Source organism: Lissotriton vulgaris, chromosome 5 (genome assembly GCF_964263255.1).
Source record: "Lissotriton vulgaris chromosome 5, aLisVul1.2, whole genome shotgun sequence".
Lineage (NCBI taxonomy): Eukaryota > Metazoa > Chordata > Amphibia > Caudata > Salamandridae > Lissotriton > Lissotriton vulgaris.
The window spans coordinates 747,061,392-747,078,773 of record NC_141693.1 but is presented as its reverse complement, the minus strand read 5'-3'; the positions used below and the strand labels follow the sequence as shown (position 1 = coordinate 747,078,773).

The window sequence follows — 17,382 nt, the reverse complement described above, 5'->3', positions numbered from 1 at the left end:
CGGTCCACATCGTGTCTTGTGTACCAGGTTCGGGTCTCGGCGGTGACACGCAGCGTCCTGTGCTTATGGGCGGGTCACTTATTGACCCATTGTCTTGCCCGTGTTCATGTGTCCTCATGTGTCATGACTGATGCCTTTGCTGCCCCTGTGCCTCTCCTTTGCCTTGGGTGTCCTGGGCGCAGTGCCTCCGCTTTTCCCTGAGTTTTCTGTGCTCGGCCGGCGGAGGGGGGACGATGTTCGGGGATTTCGACCCTGGTATGCCTTCTGTATTTGACTTGCTTATGTGGCATGCTTATGTGGCATGGATGCCCTGGGGTGTCTTGTTCCTTTGATGCTTGTATATGTGTTTTTGTCACATTTTCAGTGGGGGCCTTGTTGTGTTGTTGGCCCCCGCTCTGGCTGTTTTCACCCACACTTTTTTCTTCTGGGTGCTGCGAGGCGCTTGGCTCCGTGGTCCTTCTTGTGCCTCTGGTGTCGCTGGCGCTCATGCCCGTGGGTTCGAGTCCGGCCGCTGCTGTCCTGATGTCCAGTGTTGGTGGGTCCTCTGTTCGCCTGCTGGTACCGGTCCTGGGGTGATGACAGGTGTGCCTTATGGCGTGTGTCTTGTCCCTGGGTCGGTGCCTCCTGGGGGTGCCGGGGTTTGTTGGGGGCTTGCGTTCGGCGCTGTGCTATGTCCAGTATTGCTTTTTGGGGTGTCCTGCTGCTGTCTCTGGAGTCCACGCTGCTTGCCTCCTGTGTGGCTTGTTCCTGGTCTATGGCCTTGCCGCTGGCCCGCCCCGGGTCTTGCTGTTTTTGTATGGTGGGCGTTCCGAGGGTCTGCTCCCATTGGTGCTCTTCTTCTGGCTTTGCCCGTGCTCTTGGCGGCTCTGTGGGCGTTCGTCTGTGGTGGCTGGTTCCTTTTTTCACTGGCTCTCCCTTTGCTTGCTCCTGGGGTTCCCTGTGTTGTTGGGGTTTTCCTGCGTGCTTGCCTGCGCCTTGCTCTCTGCTGCGTGGCATTCCTCTCTTCTTCGGCAACGGCCTGTTCCCCCTCTGCTTCGGGCTGCCTACCCAGCCTGGTGGTGGGTCGGTGTTCCTGCTCCTCAGGCCGATGCCGGGGTTGGGGTCCTGTGGGCTCCCCTGGTTCCGGTTGGCCTGCAGGGCTGTTTTCCCTTTGTGGCCTTGCCTCCGCTGCGGGCTGGCTGTTGTGGCCTCTGCTCCGCTTGGGTGTCCTGGTTCTTGGCTTCTGTGTGGTTGGTCACCTTTGGGGCTCCTAGTTCCTGGTTCCTGGTTCCTGGTCCTGTTCCTCCCTTCCCTTGGGCTGTGCCTGATTCCTCTCGTGGGTGCTTGCCTGTGTCATGCCGGGGGCTCTTTGGGGTGCTCTGTCCCCTCTGCCTGCGCTTGGGTGGCTTGTGCTGCCTTGGGTGCGTCTGTTCTGCTTCTGTCCTGCCTGCGCCTGTTCTCGTCTGTTCCCTGCTTGGTGCCTGGTTGGGTGCCTGCCTGGGTCTTCCTGTTGGTGTGGGCTTCCCTTTGCTCTGGCCTGGGGCTTCTGGTGTTGTCGGGGGGCCTTTCTGTGTGCTTGGCCTGGCTGCTTCTGCGCTGGCTCCCCCTGGGCTGGCCTTTGGCTTGCTTCTGGTGTTTCCTGTCTGCCCCTCCTGTTTCTGCCGTGGTGCCTGCCTGGTTTGTTCCTGGCTGGGGCCTCCTGGTTGCTGCCGGTTCCTGTCATGCCTCCTGTTCTCCGGGTTGGTGTGCTGTCCCCATGCTCTGCTGTCTGCTCTGTGTTGTGCTTGGTCGAGCCGGGTTGGTCCCTGACTGGCCTTCTGGAGCTGCAGGGTGCTGTTGGCTTCCTGGTCCCTTCTACTGTTGGGGGTGTTTGCTCCCTGGGTTGTTCTGGTCTCGTCTGGTTCCCTTGGTGGGTGCATGGCTGGGGTTTCTGCTGCTGCTTCCCGCTCTTGCTTGTGGTGCTCCTTTTTGGGCTCTGCTTCCTTGCTATTCTCTCTTTGGATCCTGGCGGGGTGTTCTGCAGTTGGGGCCGCGTCTGGTGGTTCCTTCTGGGCCTTCTCCTACTGTTGGTTCTCTTCCCGGGCTTGTTTCCGGTGTTGTGGGCCTGTGTGGGGTTCTACGGTTCTGGGTCTGCCGGGCTTCTTGCTGGTTGTGTGTGGCCTCGGTCTGTGCCTCCTGGGTTTTCGGGCTGGGCTGTCCCTTTTTGGCCTGCTCTGGGGGTTTGTTGCCGGCCTTTTCCGGGTTCTTTCCTGGTTCTGTGGTCCTGGCTCGCTCCTTCCTCCCTTGGTTTCCCGGGCTTTGTTCCAGGTGTGGGTCTGTTTGGGTGCCCCTCCCTCTCTGGTTGGGGTGCTGTTCTGTGGTGCACGTGCCTCTGCGGGTCCCTCCCTCCTGGCTGCGGCTTGTCTGTGGTTTCCTGCTGCTTGGTCCTCTGCTCTCCTCTGGGTTTGCTTGGGCCTGCTGTTTCTCCTGCGGGGTCGGGTTGCTTGTCTCTGGTCCTGGCTTCCTGGTTCCGTTGGTGTTTGTTGGTCTCTTTTTTTGCGGTTTGCTTGGCTCCTCTCTGGAATTGCTGGATTGGGGCCTTGTGGTTCTGGTCTGGATGCTGTGCTCCCTGGGCTTTCTTTTCCCGCTGCTCCTGCCCTTGCTGCTTGCCTGGCCTGTGTGTGGGGTTCCTGGGCGGTCCTGGGTCTTTGGGCGCCTTCTTTGTGCTGCCCTCTGTGACTCGTTGGGCGTCTGCTGGGGTTTCCCGGTTGCTCTGTGCTCCCCTCCTGCCTTGTGTTCCTTCCCTTTGGGGTTGGGGTTTTCTGAGGTTCTGGTCGGTGTTTCTGTTCCCGGCCTGGTTGTGTTTTCTTTGTTGCTGGTTTCCGGTCTTGTGGGCCTCTCATTGTTTGGTGGGCTTTCGGCTGGGTTCTGGGGTTCTTCCCTGTCCCTGTCTTTTGGGTCCGGTTCGGCTCCTGGGTGCTTGTTGCTTCCTGGGCCTCCTCGGCCGGGTTTCCTCCTCGGGTCTCTTGGGCTCGAGTCCTTTCTTTTTGGCCTTCCTTTTTGGGCTAGGTGCTTGTGCCTGCGCTCTCTTGGCCATTTCTTTCTTTGGCTTCTTCCGGGTTGTCTCATCTTCCTGGTGGGTCTGCCTGGCGGTGTGTTCCTTCCTGCTGGTTCTGGCCTTGGCGGTCTTCTCCGGTGTGTTGGTTTTGGCTGGGCTTGGTGTCCTGGTCCGGGTCCCGGTTTCCGGCTTCTCGGGTTGGCGGCCTCCTTTCCTTGATGCCCAGGCCTTTTTTCTTTGTCTCAGGTCCTTGTCCCAGCTGTCCGGTTCTTGCGGGCCGGCTGTTTCCTGCGGTCTTCCTTCCTCCTTCTCGGTGCTCCCTTGGGTGGCTGCTTTTGTTGTGGTTTCCTGGGTGTGCTTGTGTGTGCGGACGGCCGGGTTTTCTGCTTCGGTATTCTCCACTTGTTAGTATGAAGGTGTCGAGGACGGAGGGACCTGGGGGTAATGTCCTATTACTTACCGGTAATCTTCATTACTCTGGGTCCCGTAGTCCTCGACACCTTCATATGCCCCTCCCTCTCTCCCGGGCGGCCGGCCTTCCTGTCTGGGCTTGTTAAGTACAGGAGGGCTGCTGGGTAAGTACTGCTTATGTATTCCCAGGGGGAGGGGCAGTATTAGTGTCCCAGCATTCCTCTTGTTTTTTTCTGTCGGGAGATGGTCATCTCCACTTGTTAGTATGAATGTGTCGAGGACTACGGGACCCGGAGTAATGAAGATTACCGGTAAGTAATAGGACATCTCATGACACAGAGCGAAGAGTTCATCTCATGGCATGGTGTGAAGAGTTCATCTGTTGGCACAGACTGAAGAATGCATCTCATGACACAGAGTGAAACGTTCCTCTCATGACATGATGTGAAAGGTTAATCTCATGGCACAGAGGGAAGAGTTTTCATCTCATGGCATGGTGTGAAGAGTTCATCTCTTAGCACAGAGCGAAGAGTTATTCTCATTGCACAAAGCAAATAGTTCATTTCATGGCATAATGTGAAGCGTTCATCTCATGGCACAGAGCAAAATTTTATCTCAAGGCATGATGTTAAGAGTTCATCTCTTGGCACAGAGTGAAGCGTTTATCTCATGGCACAGAGCGAAGAGTGCATCTCATGGCATGATGAGAAGAGTTAATTTCAAGGCATGATGTGAAGAGTACATTTCATAGCATGATGTGAAGAGTTATTTTCATGGCATGATGTGAAGAGTTCATTTCATGGCATGATGTGAAGAGTTCATATCATGGCATAATGTGAAGAGTTCATCTCTTGCCGCAGACTGAAGATTCCATCTCATGGTATGATGTGAAGAGTTCATTTCATACACAAAGAGATGATGGACGGAGTGCTGAAACTTTTCAAATTAATTCATCATCATTCTTTAGGTCACTTTGCTACCTCAGTTCAGACCCAGCTATATGCAAATCAGTATTGACCCTGTGCCTCATGGGAACAGTCCAGCCCGAACTGCCAAGCCAGGTCTTCCCTGTACTGGGAATAAGCATCCTGGGACCAGTTTCGGGGTAACACCCCTCTTCAGCCAGGCTAGCTTGAATCCAGTGTGCAAAGTGAGCAAAGAACCCACATCTGGGCCCGAACTGGCAACCCAGGTCTTCCCTGAACCAGAAACAAGCATCCTGGGAACAATTTCCGGTTCAGGGAAGACCTGGCTTGGCAGTTCGGACTGGACTGATCCCATGATACACAGGATCAAGACTGATTTGAATATAGCTGTGTCTGAACTGAGGTGGCCATGAAGATGTATTCAACCCAGATATGTGACTGGGGGTGAGTGTCTGAAAAGTTTCAGTGCTCTGTTCATCATCTCCTTGCATTTGCTTTGAAGAGTCCACTTCATGGCATGATGTGAAGAGTTAATCTCGTGGCATGGTTTGAAGAGTTAATCTCTTGGCACAGAGTGGACTGTCCATCTCATGGCACAAAGCGAAGAGTGCATCTCATGCCATGATGTGAAGAGTTCATCTCTTGCCGCAGGCTCAAGACTTCATCTTATGGAATGGTGTGAAGAGTTAATTTCATGACATGATGTGAAGAGTTCATCTCATGTCATGGTGTGAAGAGTTAATCTCTTGGCAGAGAGGGAAGAGCTCATCTCATGGCACAAAGTGAAGAGTTCATCTCATGGCACAGAGTGAAGAGTGGATCTCATGGCATGATGTGAAGAGTTAATCTCTTGGCACAGAGTGGACTCTTCATTTCATGGCACAAAGTGAAGAGTTCATCTCATGGCACAGAGTGAAGAGTGCATCTCATGGCATGATGTGAAGAGTTCATCTCATGGCACAGAGCAAAGAGTTCATATCATGGCATGATGTGAAGAGTTCATCTCATGGCATAATGTGAAGAGTTCATCTCTTCCCCAGACTGAAGAGTTCATCTCATGGCACAGAGTAAAGAGTGCATCTCATTGCATGATGTGAAGAGTTCATTTCATGGCATGATATGAAGGGTTCATCTCATGGCATGATGTGAAGAGTTCCTCTCATGGCATGATGTGAAGAGTTCTTCTCTTGCCGCCGACTGAAGTGTTCATCTCATGGCACAGAGTGAAGAGTTCATCTCATGACACAGAGTGCAGAGTTCATCTCATGGCATGTTGTGAAGAATTTATCTCATGACATGATGTGAAGAGTTCATCTCATGGCACAGTGTGAAGAGTTCATCTCTTGCCGCAGACTGAAAAGTTCATTTCATGGCGCAGAGTGGAGCGTGCATCTCATTGCATGATGTGAAGAGTTCATCTCATGGCACAGAGGGAAGAGTTCATTTCATGGCATGATATGAAGGGTTCATCTCATGGCATGATGTGAAGAGTTCCTCTCATGGCATGATGTGAAGAGTTCATCTCTTGCCGCCGACTGAAGAGTTCATCTCATGGCACAGAGTGAAGAGTTCATCTCATGGCACAGAGTGCAGAGTTCATCTCATGGCATGTTATGAAGAATTTATCTCATGACATGATGTGAAGAGTTCATCTCATGGCATAGTGTGAAGAGTTCATCTCTTGCCGCAGACTGAAAAGTTCATCTCATGGCGCAGAGTGGAGCGTGCATCTCATTGCATGATGTGAAGAGTTCATCTCATGGCACAGAGGGAAGAGTTCATTTCATGGCATGATATGAAGGGTTCATCTCATGGCATGATGTGAAGAGTTCCTCTCATGGCATGATGTGAAGAGTTCATCTCTTGCCGCCGACTGAAGAGTTCATCTCATGGCACAGAGTGAAGAGTTCATCTCATGACACAGAGTGCAGAGTTCATCTCATGGCATGTTGTGAAGAATTTATCTCATGACATGATGTGAAGAGTTCATCTCATGGCACAGAGGGAAGACTTCATTTCATGGCATGATATGAAGGGTTCATCGCATGGCATGATGTGAAGAGTTCATCTCTTGCCGCAGACTGACGAGTTCACCTCATGGCACAGAGTGAAGAGTTCATCTCATGGCATGATGTGAAGTGTTCATATCTTGCCGCAGACTGAAGAGTTCATCTCATGGTGCAGAGTGAAGCGTGCATCTCATTGCATGATGTGAAGAGTTCATCTCATGGCACAGAGGGAAGAGTTACTTTCATGGCATGATATGAAGGATTCATCTCAATGCATGATGTGAAGAGTTCCTCTCATGGCATGATTTGAAGAGTTCATCTCTTGCCGCAGACTGAAGAGTTCATCTCATGGCATGATGTGAAGAGTTCAGCTCATGGTATGATGTGAAGAGTTCATCTCTTGGCGCAGACTGAAGAGTTAATCTCATGGCACAGAGTGAAGAGTTCATCTCATGGCATGATGGGAAGAGTTCATCTCATGACATGATGTGAAGAGTTCATCTCTTGCCGCAGACTGAAGAGTTAATCTCATGGCACAGAGTGAAGAGTTCATCTCATGGCACAGAGTGAACAGTTCATCTCTTGGAACAGTCAGCCACTCACCTGTTGGTCCTCTGGGTAATGGTCTGTGCATGATAATTATTTTAGGGTATGCTGGTTGGTGATTATGGAGTTGAGATGTGGCTGTGGGTACTGGATGAAGATTTTTAATTCGAATTGTCACCTGCTTGATCAAGCCATCTGTCTTGGAAAGTTGTTACCTGTAGATGCTGGTTGTTGCCTATAATTCGGAATTGGGGGCAGGAATGCTTATGTTGTTGCCTTTGTGATGTTTTTTTCACTAGGTACTGTCCATGGATGTTTGTTGCTGTTTGGACTACTTGTTGTTTCCTGTGTCTGTGAAGGCTGTTGATTCTGAAGGTGGATGTAGTCACTGGTGTTGGATGTGGCACTGGTTATTGTTTCTGGATACTTAATGCAGCAAAGCATCAGATATAGCGAGTTTGCTGGTTGTTAAGAATGCATACTCGTATTTAGTTGCGAGGGTTCTGTTTGCAGCTGTTGATGCTGGTTTTTAACAATAAGAATTGTTGTCTAGCCCGTCAATGTGTGCTTTTCTTTACAGTGCAGCATCTGCTGTTTATTCTGATTGATGGAGATTGCTATTGGTTGTTAGCCATAATTAATTATTTTTGGATCTAGTATGTGTTAAAACTGGGGCCTGGCCATTATATACGAATTCTGCTTGTTGGCTATGTGTGCCAAATTTTCTGGATGTTGGTGCTGATGGCTATGATCATGGGTTCTGGTTAATGCTAATGCTATTGGTAATGTTTGATATTGCTTATTACCTCTTATAGTTGACTATTCATTACAAGTTCCCAGACCAAAGTAGAGAAGTCATTTGATATGCTTTTGTTTAGATCTCCTGTTACAAATGTATGGATTTAGGAACAATCAGATTATTTTAGATGTAACTGTCTTAAGAAGTCGCCCATCAATCATGGTCTGTTTGCTGTTTTGAGTTGTTGAGTTATTGTGCTGGTTTTTGACTGACTGGATGGTCTTAGTTGTCAGATGCTGTTGCAAGTGCTAATTTTGTGTGCTTGTTGTTTGCTATGCATACTCTTTAAATTCTTTAATTCCTCTGCATCCTGGTTCTTGAATCTGGGTTCTGCTTGTGGGTCCTGTCTGTGTGCTGTTAGTGCTTTTTCAATGGTGCGAGCTACTGACTGTGGATGCGTGTTGGGCTATGAGTACCAATTGGTGCCAGAGTCTGATTTTTTGTAATTGGCATTGGTTGCTATTTGTGAGTGCTGTTGTTGACATTGACTTCTGGTAGTGGATATGAATGTTGGTAGCTGTGATGGTTGTAGACTACTACTTGATGTCTGAGTACTAAGTGCTGATATCTGATGCTGGTTGTCAGTGCTTGGTATTGTCTACAAATGCTAGTTGTTGTGCAGGTTTTCTATGGCAGGTGGATGTTTGATGGAGAGACTGCCCTCTTCAAGAAGTGCAAGCTTCTTCCTAGATGTTCTGCCTTCCATGTCTTGATCAGCATCAACCATGCAGCCCAAGGCATCACTTCATTCAGGTGTTCTTTTTCACTCAGGGAGGATCGTTCTAGATGAAGACCTGGAAAGAATCATCTTTGTGGCCAACCTGGGCACGGTCCCTGCCTTGCAAAGTGTATCGGTCCTAATCAGCACGTCTTCAGAGCTGCAGACCCTCCCCAGCGGAGCCGTCCGTGTCCTCCTTCCTGCCGTGTGCGTCCCCAGGGTCCCCCACTGCACCGCGGAGGGAGTCAGTTTCCCTGGAAACCAGCTGAGACTGTAAGAACCCGCATCTTCACGTGGACTCTGCCCTTTTCTGGCCATCTTGTGAAGGGCAGGGCCTAGCTTAGAGCATAGGGCAGAGGATCGATTCTGAAAAGATGTTTACGGCTAGCAGACCGTGTTGTGGGATTTTTGTATCAAACCGCAGGGCGATGAGATTCGTGCTAGACCGGTTATATTTCTCGAAAGTGGACAAATGCACTTTTTTTGACCAAAATCATTTAAACTTTAAATTTGAAATAGTTTGTTAACTCAGCATCATACAAAAGCAATACAATTACAAACGCCCTCATGAACGAAGGCTGATTGAGATTCGACTCCCTGAAAGGATGTGTGTTTACTGTTTTGCTTAACGGCCTCGATTCTAAAAAGTTTGTCCTCACATAAGTGAAACTTAAATGCGAAAAAGTGGCGTCTGTGCCGCCAAGTCATATATTATATATATATATTTTTAATGAAGTAATATCTGTCGAATTGTACGTGCCCCAGGTGGCACAGGCTGCTGCGGAAAATCTGGCGCTGGTCCGGATCCTGCTGGCAACTGAAATATTTGATTTTAAGGCTGAAGAGATTTGCCACGCATTCCGCTTGCGCCATACTTTTCCTCTTGCAGACTCTGCCCACGGGCCGAAATTCGGCCTGTGGAGTAAGCTAATGTATGTCACACGTTTGTATGGTTTTCAATGACGTACAACCGACAAATCCCTAGTTTCTGGAGAAGTGCACGACTCGGGATTTGCAGCTAAACGTAGAAGTTGTAGCTAATGGGCAACATTTTATCAATGATGGGTGAATAGTGTAGTATTTTTTGCGTGCGGCTGGACATCATCTCTACTTTTGGGAGTTAAGCTAAGTGTGGAGTTAAGTGATTAAAGGCTAAGGGCCTCATTTACTATATTTTGAAGCAGCAAGCTAGCCTGCTGTGCTACCGGGCATCAAAATAAAAGGGCAGGAAAGCGCCATATCTACAAGATAAAGCGCATTCCTGTCCTCCCCAGTGCCAGCGAAAAAAACAGCAGCTGTGTGCCAACTCAGACACCCTGGCGCCATGGTACAAGGGTGCCTGTGTTGTAGGGGTGATTGTTTATGTTCAGGAAGGTGTCCCTTCCTGCACATAAAGAATTATTACAGGTGCTTTGCTCCTTCTATGTGTGCTGCAGAATGCAGCACATATACAAAAAGCAACAAAAAAAAGGACAAATAAAAGCATTTCTCCTCACTGTGCATTCCCAGGTTTACAACACTTTGCAAATCTGGAAATGTGTCAGTTTCCATTGATGTGGCATTGGAACACCCTCATGTAGATCTTGGGGACTGCGTTATTTCCGCTGACAGAGATGTTACAATCTCTGCCTTCTGAAACACTGTTTGCTAAGTGCCAACACTACCATTTCGTGATTCCACCTCATGCATCTTCCGTCTAAAACCCTACATTTCATCTCTTTTTCTAACTCTTGCAAATAGGTTTTCATCCCACCTTTCTCGCTTTGTCACCTTTTTCCAATTTTCTCTTCCTAAACATTTTCCCTTTTCTGCATCTCTATTGCTCTTGGTTAATGACTGATGGAGGCAAATAAGTCCAAGGCCCTAACAATGAGTGTCAGTGCTTATGACCAGCACCAATTGAGATCTGGAGGTTTCACTCTGCAAAGGGCTGTGGTTTCGGACAGAAAAAATCCTGAAATGTCCCATATGCTGATGAAGAAAAGTCCCAGGGTGTAGGTGACATTGTTTATGTTATTCCTGAAGATGGACCCGAGGATTGGTGTAGGTCTGCAGGAATACATTCAGTGATGACTGGTCTGCTATCCCGCCAGGGCAGACCTGCATTATTCATAATTCCCCGCTACTAATCCCAGTGTCCTCTTAAAGATTTTTGGAGTTCTGGCAGGACATATTTTTTTTTCCATAATACCTTTATTGTCACACAAGAGTAGTACACGGCAATGCGCCTACAACCCTGAGGCCGGCTGTCATTGAGGATTAGAGTCAAATTATAGTTATTTTACACAGCCCATCAGCCGACAACCTCTGGTTCGGCGGCGTTACATTAAGGATAATCAGTCATAGGACAATCATCGCCTATTCAAAATCACATGAAGTCTTACTTTTTTGTTTTTTATAAACCATAACCAAAAACATCAAGACTCAAGCGGACAGGCATTATTGAAACAATAACTGCGTCCGGGCGACGACATTTCAGCACTGGCATCATTGTATAGTGTCAACATTCCTAGTGTGTTGCGCTTCATCAACTTTTGTGTGCCACATCCGCACAGTGAACCTTTTCTGTTGATATCAATGTTATCGCTACTTCTGTCAATCTACGGAATCATCGCTAATCCCCTCCTCCTCGTCATCTGAACTGTCTAAGTCTTCTTCCATCAACGGGTCACATATATCCCCCCGGTATCTATTCCAAGGCAGCCATATTTTATTCCACTTGCGCAGGTTTGGTCGTGATTTATACACCGCTCTTTCAGTTCCATCAACACATCCATATTTTTACACCATTGCGTCAAGGTAGGAGATTTTGCCACCCCCCACTTCTGTGCTATATCTCACTTTGCAACCATGATGCCCACTGTGGCCCACAGTTGATCCTGACGTGTGAGATCGCTTGGGTCCCACACATTAAGCAAGCATTTGTGGGGGTCCGGTGGAATGGATACCTCTAGCACCTGGGAGATCGTACGCATTACCTGTCTCCAGTATTCCATTATTATCGGGCCTTTCCGGATCATGTGCAAGAAGGTTCCCTCTTCCCCACAACTTTGGAGACAGTACGGGTGGTCCGCCCTGTGGATTCTAATGAATGTGGCCCTAGTGTAATATATCCGGTGCAGTATCTTAAGCTGTACCAGTCGGAACCTAGCCGAAATACCCGCATCTTTTGGAGACGCTAGCGCTGCATTCCAGTCTGTCTCGTCCATGTTTCCCAATTCACCCACCCATTTCTCTCGCAATTTGTCTAGTGGGTCCGGTAAGTTATTCATTAGCTTGCGATATGTAAGAGAGGTGGCGCTGTATTGCATGAATTCTGTGAGTAAGCGGTCTTCCATCAGAGATGATTCCGGGACCACTGTGCCCTCTGGCAGTGCGGCCAGTAGTGCATGCTGAATTTGCACATATCTGTAGGTTTCATTGGGACCCAAATTGTATTGCTGCTGTAGCTGTGTGAAAGGAACCACCCCTCCGTTGGTCCACAGGTCCCCCACCGTCGAAATGTCAATGTTATCCCACTGCGTGAATCCCTTGCTACGCCGCAAGTGACCTAGTGCCTTAGTGTCCCATAGTGGGGTGAGTTTTGTGATGACGCCCCCCCCCATTTAAGTTTGGTCAGTGCCTTGTGCCACAGCACCACTGTGTGAGCTGTGGGCCCAATCAGCTTTGCCGCTAATCCCTTGTGATAGAGTGTCGCCAATAAGCTGTTTGTACCCAACTGTATTCTATCTGATTGGTAGGCTGGATCGTCCTGGGGGACATGCAACCATTGGTTAATGATTTTAAGTTGGGTTGCCCAGTAGTACATTTGTATGTTTGGCAGGGCTATCCCTCCCTCGTACCAGCTCCTGTTTAGTATCACATGCGCTATTCGCGCTGGACGGTCTCCCCATAACAAGCCAGATACCATAGCCGTCACTTGTTGGAAGTAGCGCGGTGGCACCAAGTAGGGGGTGTTTTCAAGCGCATACAGGAAGCGTGGCAATGCCATCATTTTGAAAAGCGTCGCTCTTCCCAAAAGTGTCAGGGGTAGGGCCTTTCAATGACGTACGTCGTGCCGTAGTCGTTCAAGGGGGGGTTTTAAATTCAGTGCATAGAAGTAATTCGCGTTCCTCGTGATGTGAATCCCTAGGTATTTGAAGGAGGTGATTGCTATCTCCAGTGGACAAGTGCGGGGGGAGAGACGGCGCAGGACCGTACAATACGTAAATTACTGATTTCGACCAGTTAATCGTATAACCTGACATTAGCCCATGATCGTCACAGAGCTGTAACAGTGCCAGTATTCCACTTTCTGGGTCAACCAAGTATATCAGCATAATATCTGCGTAAAGGGAGATTCTGTCTTCCCATTCACTCCCCCAGCAGATCCCCTTTAACAGCGGAGTAGTTCTAATCAAAGTTGCTAACGGCTTCAGCACTAGGGCGAATAAGAGTGGCGACAGCGGACATCCCTGCTGCGTCCCCCTGGCCAGTGGTATCGTGTGAGAGATGTGGCCTTTCGCTGACACGTGCGCCAGTGGACTAGCGTAGAGGAGCTTTATCCATGATATGAATTTAGGACCGAATCCCATACGGTTATGTACTGCAAATAAATAGCGCCATTCGACCATGTTGAATGCCATTCTTGCATCCAAGGATAAGATCGCTGCTGGTGATTGCAATAAAGGTGTACGCGCTAGTACCCCTTGGACTCGGCGGAGGTTTAGAGCGGTGCTCCTGTGTTGCATGAAGCCTGATTGCTCTGGGTAGATCAATTGTGCGAGGTGAGGCATTAATCGGAGAGCTAGTAGTTTCGCCAGAATCTTAGCTTCTGCATTGAGGAGCGATATTGGGCGGTAGGATGTGCATTCTGTCGACAGTTTGCCGGGTTTCGGTATCGCTAATATTGTCGCCGATCGTTGGTCTAAGGGGAGTACAGCCAGTTCCAGACTGTCTACGTACATGGCTAGTAACAGCGCACTCAGCATCTCTGACATTGACTTGTACCACTCGATTGGGATCCCGTTGAGGCCCAAAGCCTTGCCTGATTGCACGGCGTTGATGGCCAATTGTATTTCCTCAGTTGTGAGGTCGGTTTCCAGTTCTAACATTGCATCTTGCAAGAGGGTTCGCGTCTGAACATTATGGAGGTAAGCCAGCGCTGCCTCCTCCGTCACTTCCACTGTTGGGGTGTAGACCTCTTGGAAGTGGTCAGCTAGTACGCTCACTATGTCTGCCGGGTGGGTGAGAGTCACACCATTTGCTGCGTTTAATTGTAGTATACTCTTGCTGCCCCCCTCTTCTTGTCTAGCCACACCAGCATTTTGCCAGCCTTGTCCCCTACGTCGTAAATTCTATGTGTGGTCGCTGCTATATTGTCAAGGGTCCAATGTCTCAGATGGTCGTCCTGCTGCTGTTGGCACAGCTGTAGTGTATGGAGTGTGTCTGGCGTAGGGTCAGTCATGTGAGCTGTGTTCACTGCTTGTAGCGCTAATTCCAGCTCCGCTATTTCCTGTCGTTGTGTGAGCTTGTGACCCACTATGGATGCTATGGCCTGACCTCTTAAGACTGTCTTATATGCTTCCCATAAAACCGATGGGGACTCAACTGAAGCTGTATTCTCGCTGAAGTAGTGCCGGGTCGTTTTTGTAAGTTCCTTTCTTATAGCCGGGACCTTAAGGTACCCCGGATAAATCGGATATATTCTCCTGTGAGTTTTCTCTGAACATGATAGAGTCAATGTCGTAGGGGAGTGGTCTGATATACCCCTGGGTCGGATTTGTACCTCATCAATAGTGAGGAGACCGTCGCCTAATGACAGGAAGTAGTCTATTCGCGACAAACTACTGTGCGTTGCGGAGTAGTAAGTATATTGCTGAGCGGAAGGGTGCATTTGTCTCCATATGTCCGTTAGCCCTTGTGCCTCTAGGAAGTCGTGGAACTGTGAGTACCCCGCTGTCTGGGAGCGTGCCGGGTACCTATCTTGTGTTTCATGTGCTACAGCGTTGAAATCCCCCCGAGGATAAGATCACCCTCTGGTAGCTCTAGGAGGAATTTCCCAAGCGCTGGAAGGGCTACCGTATGAAGTGCTGGAGGGATGTAGACAGAGACTATGGTCAATGGCCTGCCCTCCCACTGCCCGTGTATTGCCGTGAATCGGCCCTGATCATCAGTTTTGGTACTTCTGAGTATAAAGTGAGATGATTTCCGCTACAATATACCTGTCCCTCGTGACCCCGATGTGAACTCCGAGTGTGCTACCATATGATAGCCTCGTCTATCTAGTGCCTGGTACGAGTTGCCTGTAAGGTGTGTCTCCTGCAGGAGAACCAGTGCTGGACCCAGTCGCTTTATGCATTGCATAACCAGTCCCCTTTTGATTTTGTCACGTAGGCCCCTCACATTCCATGTCAGTATTTGTAGTGGTGCTACCTGTGTGTCCCCGGAACCTCCCACCAAGGCGTCACCCTGTGTATTGTGTGTCATGATGTAACAGATGGTGTGCACAGAAGCGAATTCCCAGCCTGGGCACACCTGGCCCTCTTCCCCCCTGGATAGCCAGTGTGTCGTTGTCGTCATGTATTACCTTTCCATAATGAGTCAACAGTGCAACTAGCAGGTCCCTTACTAGTGAGACATGCAAAACAAGAACTTTCCCCTTCTGCAACCCCCCCTCCCTGCCTTCCTGCTACACGGACTTTGAACCGCCCCCCCCCCCCCAATTTAGCAGAGTGCTTTACCCCTCCCTTACACAGAATACTTGCTTGTCGGGGTGGAAGACCCTCCGGAGTCGGCGGCCCCTCATTCCCTCCTAGAGGTCGCCCAGCCCAGTGTCAAGCGGCAATGCGTTGCGCAGGTACCGCTGCATTCGTGTCACAATTGGGTACCGGGCGATTATTGTTGTGTACCAGGTTCGTCGCTGACGTCTCCCTACTCTGGCGAATGCCCCTCCCTCCTCAGGCCCTGTCATTTGTGGCCCTTAAGGTTTTCCAACTCGGTGGCCCTGGTTCTTTCTGTTCGATCGGCGCGGCGGGTTAGTTTGTCTCCAACCTACCATTGAAGTTGTGGCACCGGTTAGAAAGGTGAAAATGGTGGATAGAGGAGCAGGAGCGCCCTGGTTTAATGACTCGTTGAGGCAGAGGAAACAGGCCCTTTGGAAGGCTGAGAGAGCCTGGAGGAGGGACTACAATACGAAGGCACAGAGTCTATATCAGCAAGAGCTGGCCTCGTATAAAAAGGCTATACTAGCACGAAAATCCGAGTTTTTTGAGACTAGGATAGCAACAGCCCGATACCCGCAGAAAGAAGTCTTCAGGGTGCTCTCAGAACTGAGAAAAAATAAGGAGCAGAGGCCTGATTTTACACAGGAGGATTGTCAAAGATTCCAGGATTTTTTCATTAACAAAATTGAAGATCTCCTGCTAGAAATCTCTTGCTCCTCCGCCTTAGAATGCCCGCTGCAAGTTACGCCTCTTAGTCATAAAATCCCCCTGAATACCTTCCCCTTGATTACAAGGGAGATGCTAGCTAGCCTAGTAGCGAGGGTAAAATCAGGCTCCCATGTGGATCCATGCCCCCCGAGAATTTTCAACTAGCTATGCCAGGGATGGAAAATTATGTTCTCAATCTTCTAAACAAATCCTTCGAAACTGGACAAGTTCCGGCTATGCTCAAGGAGGCCAGGCTGATTCCACTGCTTAAGAACCCTGGGGCGGATACTAAAATGTTAAAGAATTTTAGACCCATCTCCCAATTACCCTTTTTAGCAAAGGTCCTGGAACAGCATGTGCTGACATACCTTTCAAAGCACCTGAGACCAATGATCTGCTAGAGCAAAATCAGGCTGGTTTCCGGGCTCATCACAGTACGGAGCTGGTGATGGTGTCCATCCTGGATGAACTGAGGTGTAGAGCTGATAAGAAGATCCCTGGGGCCCTGGTGCTCCTCGATCTCTCTGCGGCTTTTGACACGGTATGTCATCGTCAAATGCTGTCGCGTGTGAGAGACATGGACATCGGGGGGCCTGCTCTAGGTTGGCTCACCTCTTTCCTACAAGATAGATCGCAGAAGGTGCAGCTGTCCAACCTAGTATCAACATCAGCGGCCATCACCTGTGGAGTACCGCAAGGTTCGGCTCTCTCACCGCTCCTTTTTAACATCTACCTGCAGCCTCTGATTTCAGCCCGCAACCAGATGGAATGTCAGATTTTCAACTATGCTGACGACACGTAGATCGTCATCCAAATAGAGGATTCACCAGGAGCACAAACCAGGCTTCATAATATCATACGGTTCACGGTGAACTGGATGTCCGCCAACTCCTTGAAGATTAATCCGGATTAAACCGAGGTGCTGCCTATAACCATCCAGGGCAGCCCTTGGAATGACAGGTTTTGGCCCAAGGAGTTGGGCAGGACACCGGAACCAGCAACCGTGGTGAAAAGCCTGGGAATCCATATTAACAGCAATCTGTCTATGAAGAAACAGGTGTCTGTGGTGGTAGGCACATGTGTTGGTCTTTTGAGGCAGCTTTGCAAGATCTCTCATCTGCTGTCATTTTCTACGCTTAGAAGTGCTGTGTCAGCTATGATCTTGGGCCGTTTGGACTACGGCAATGCGCTGTATATAGGGTTGCCTCAGTGACAACTCGCGAGGCTTCAGATAGTAATGAATGATGCAGTGAGGCTGATTTTTAGGAAGCCTAGGAAAACACATGCTTCACCTCTCCTGCGTCAGTTACACTGGCTCCCTGTTAGACAGAGAGCACTGTTCAAAGGATTGTGTTTCACGCATAAGGCACTCTATGGTAACGCGCCCAGGTACATTAAAACCAGACTATCCGGCTACATCCCTGCTAGGGTGCTGCGGTCCTCTGAAGCCACATTTTTGGTTAATCCACGTTTCCGCCTGTCCACTCTGGGCGGGCGGGCGTTCTCCACTCTGCTTCCTGCAGCATGGAATAAACTACCAACCAA

The 17,382-nt window shown here is 49.5% G+C and overlaps 1 protein-coding gene across 1 annotated transcript in view; it reads left to right on the top strand.

Moving 5' to 3' along the window:
• VWA5B1 (von Willebrand factor A domain containing 5B1) overlaps positions 1–17,382 on the top strand; it is a 1,100,054-nt gene that overhangs the window by 5,839 nt on the left and 1,076,833 nt on the right. The window contains exon 3 of the mRNA XM_086920192.1: positions 8,479–8,698. Within this exon, the coding sequence (XP_086776318.1) occupies positions 8,479–8,698 (220 nt within the window). The remainder of the gene's footprint in view (positions 1–8,478; positions 8,699–17,382) is intronic.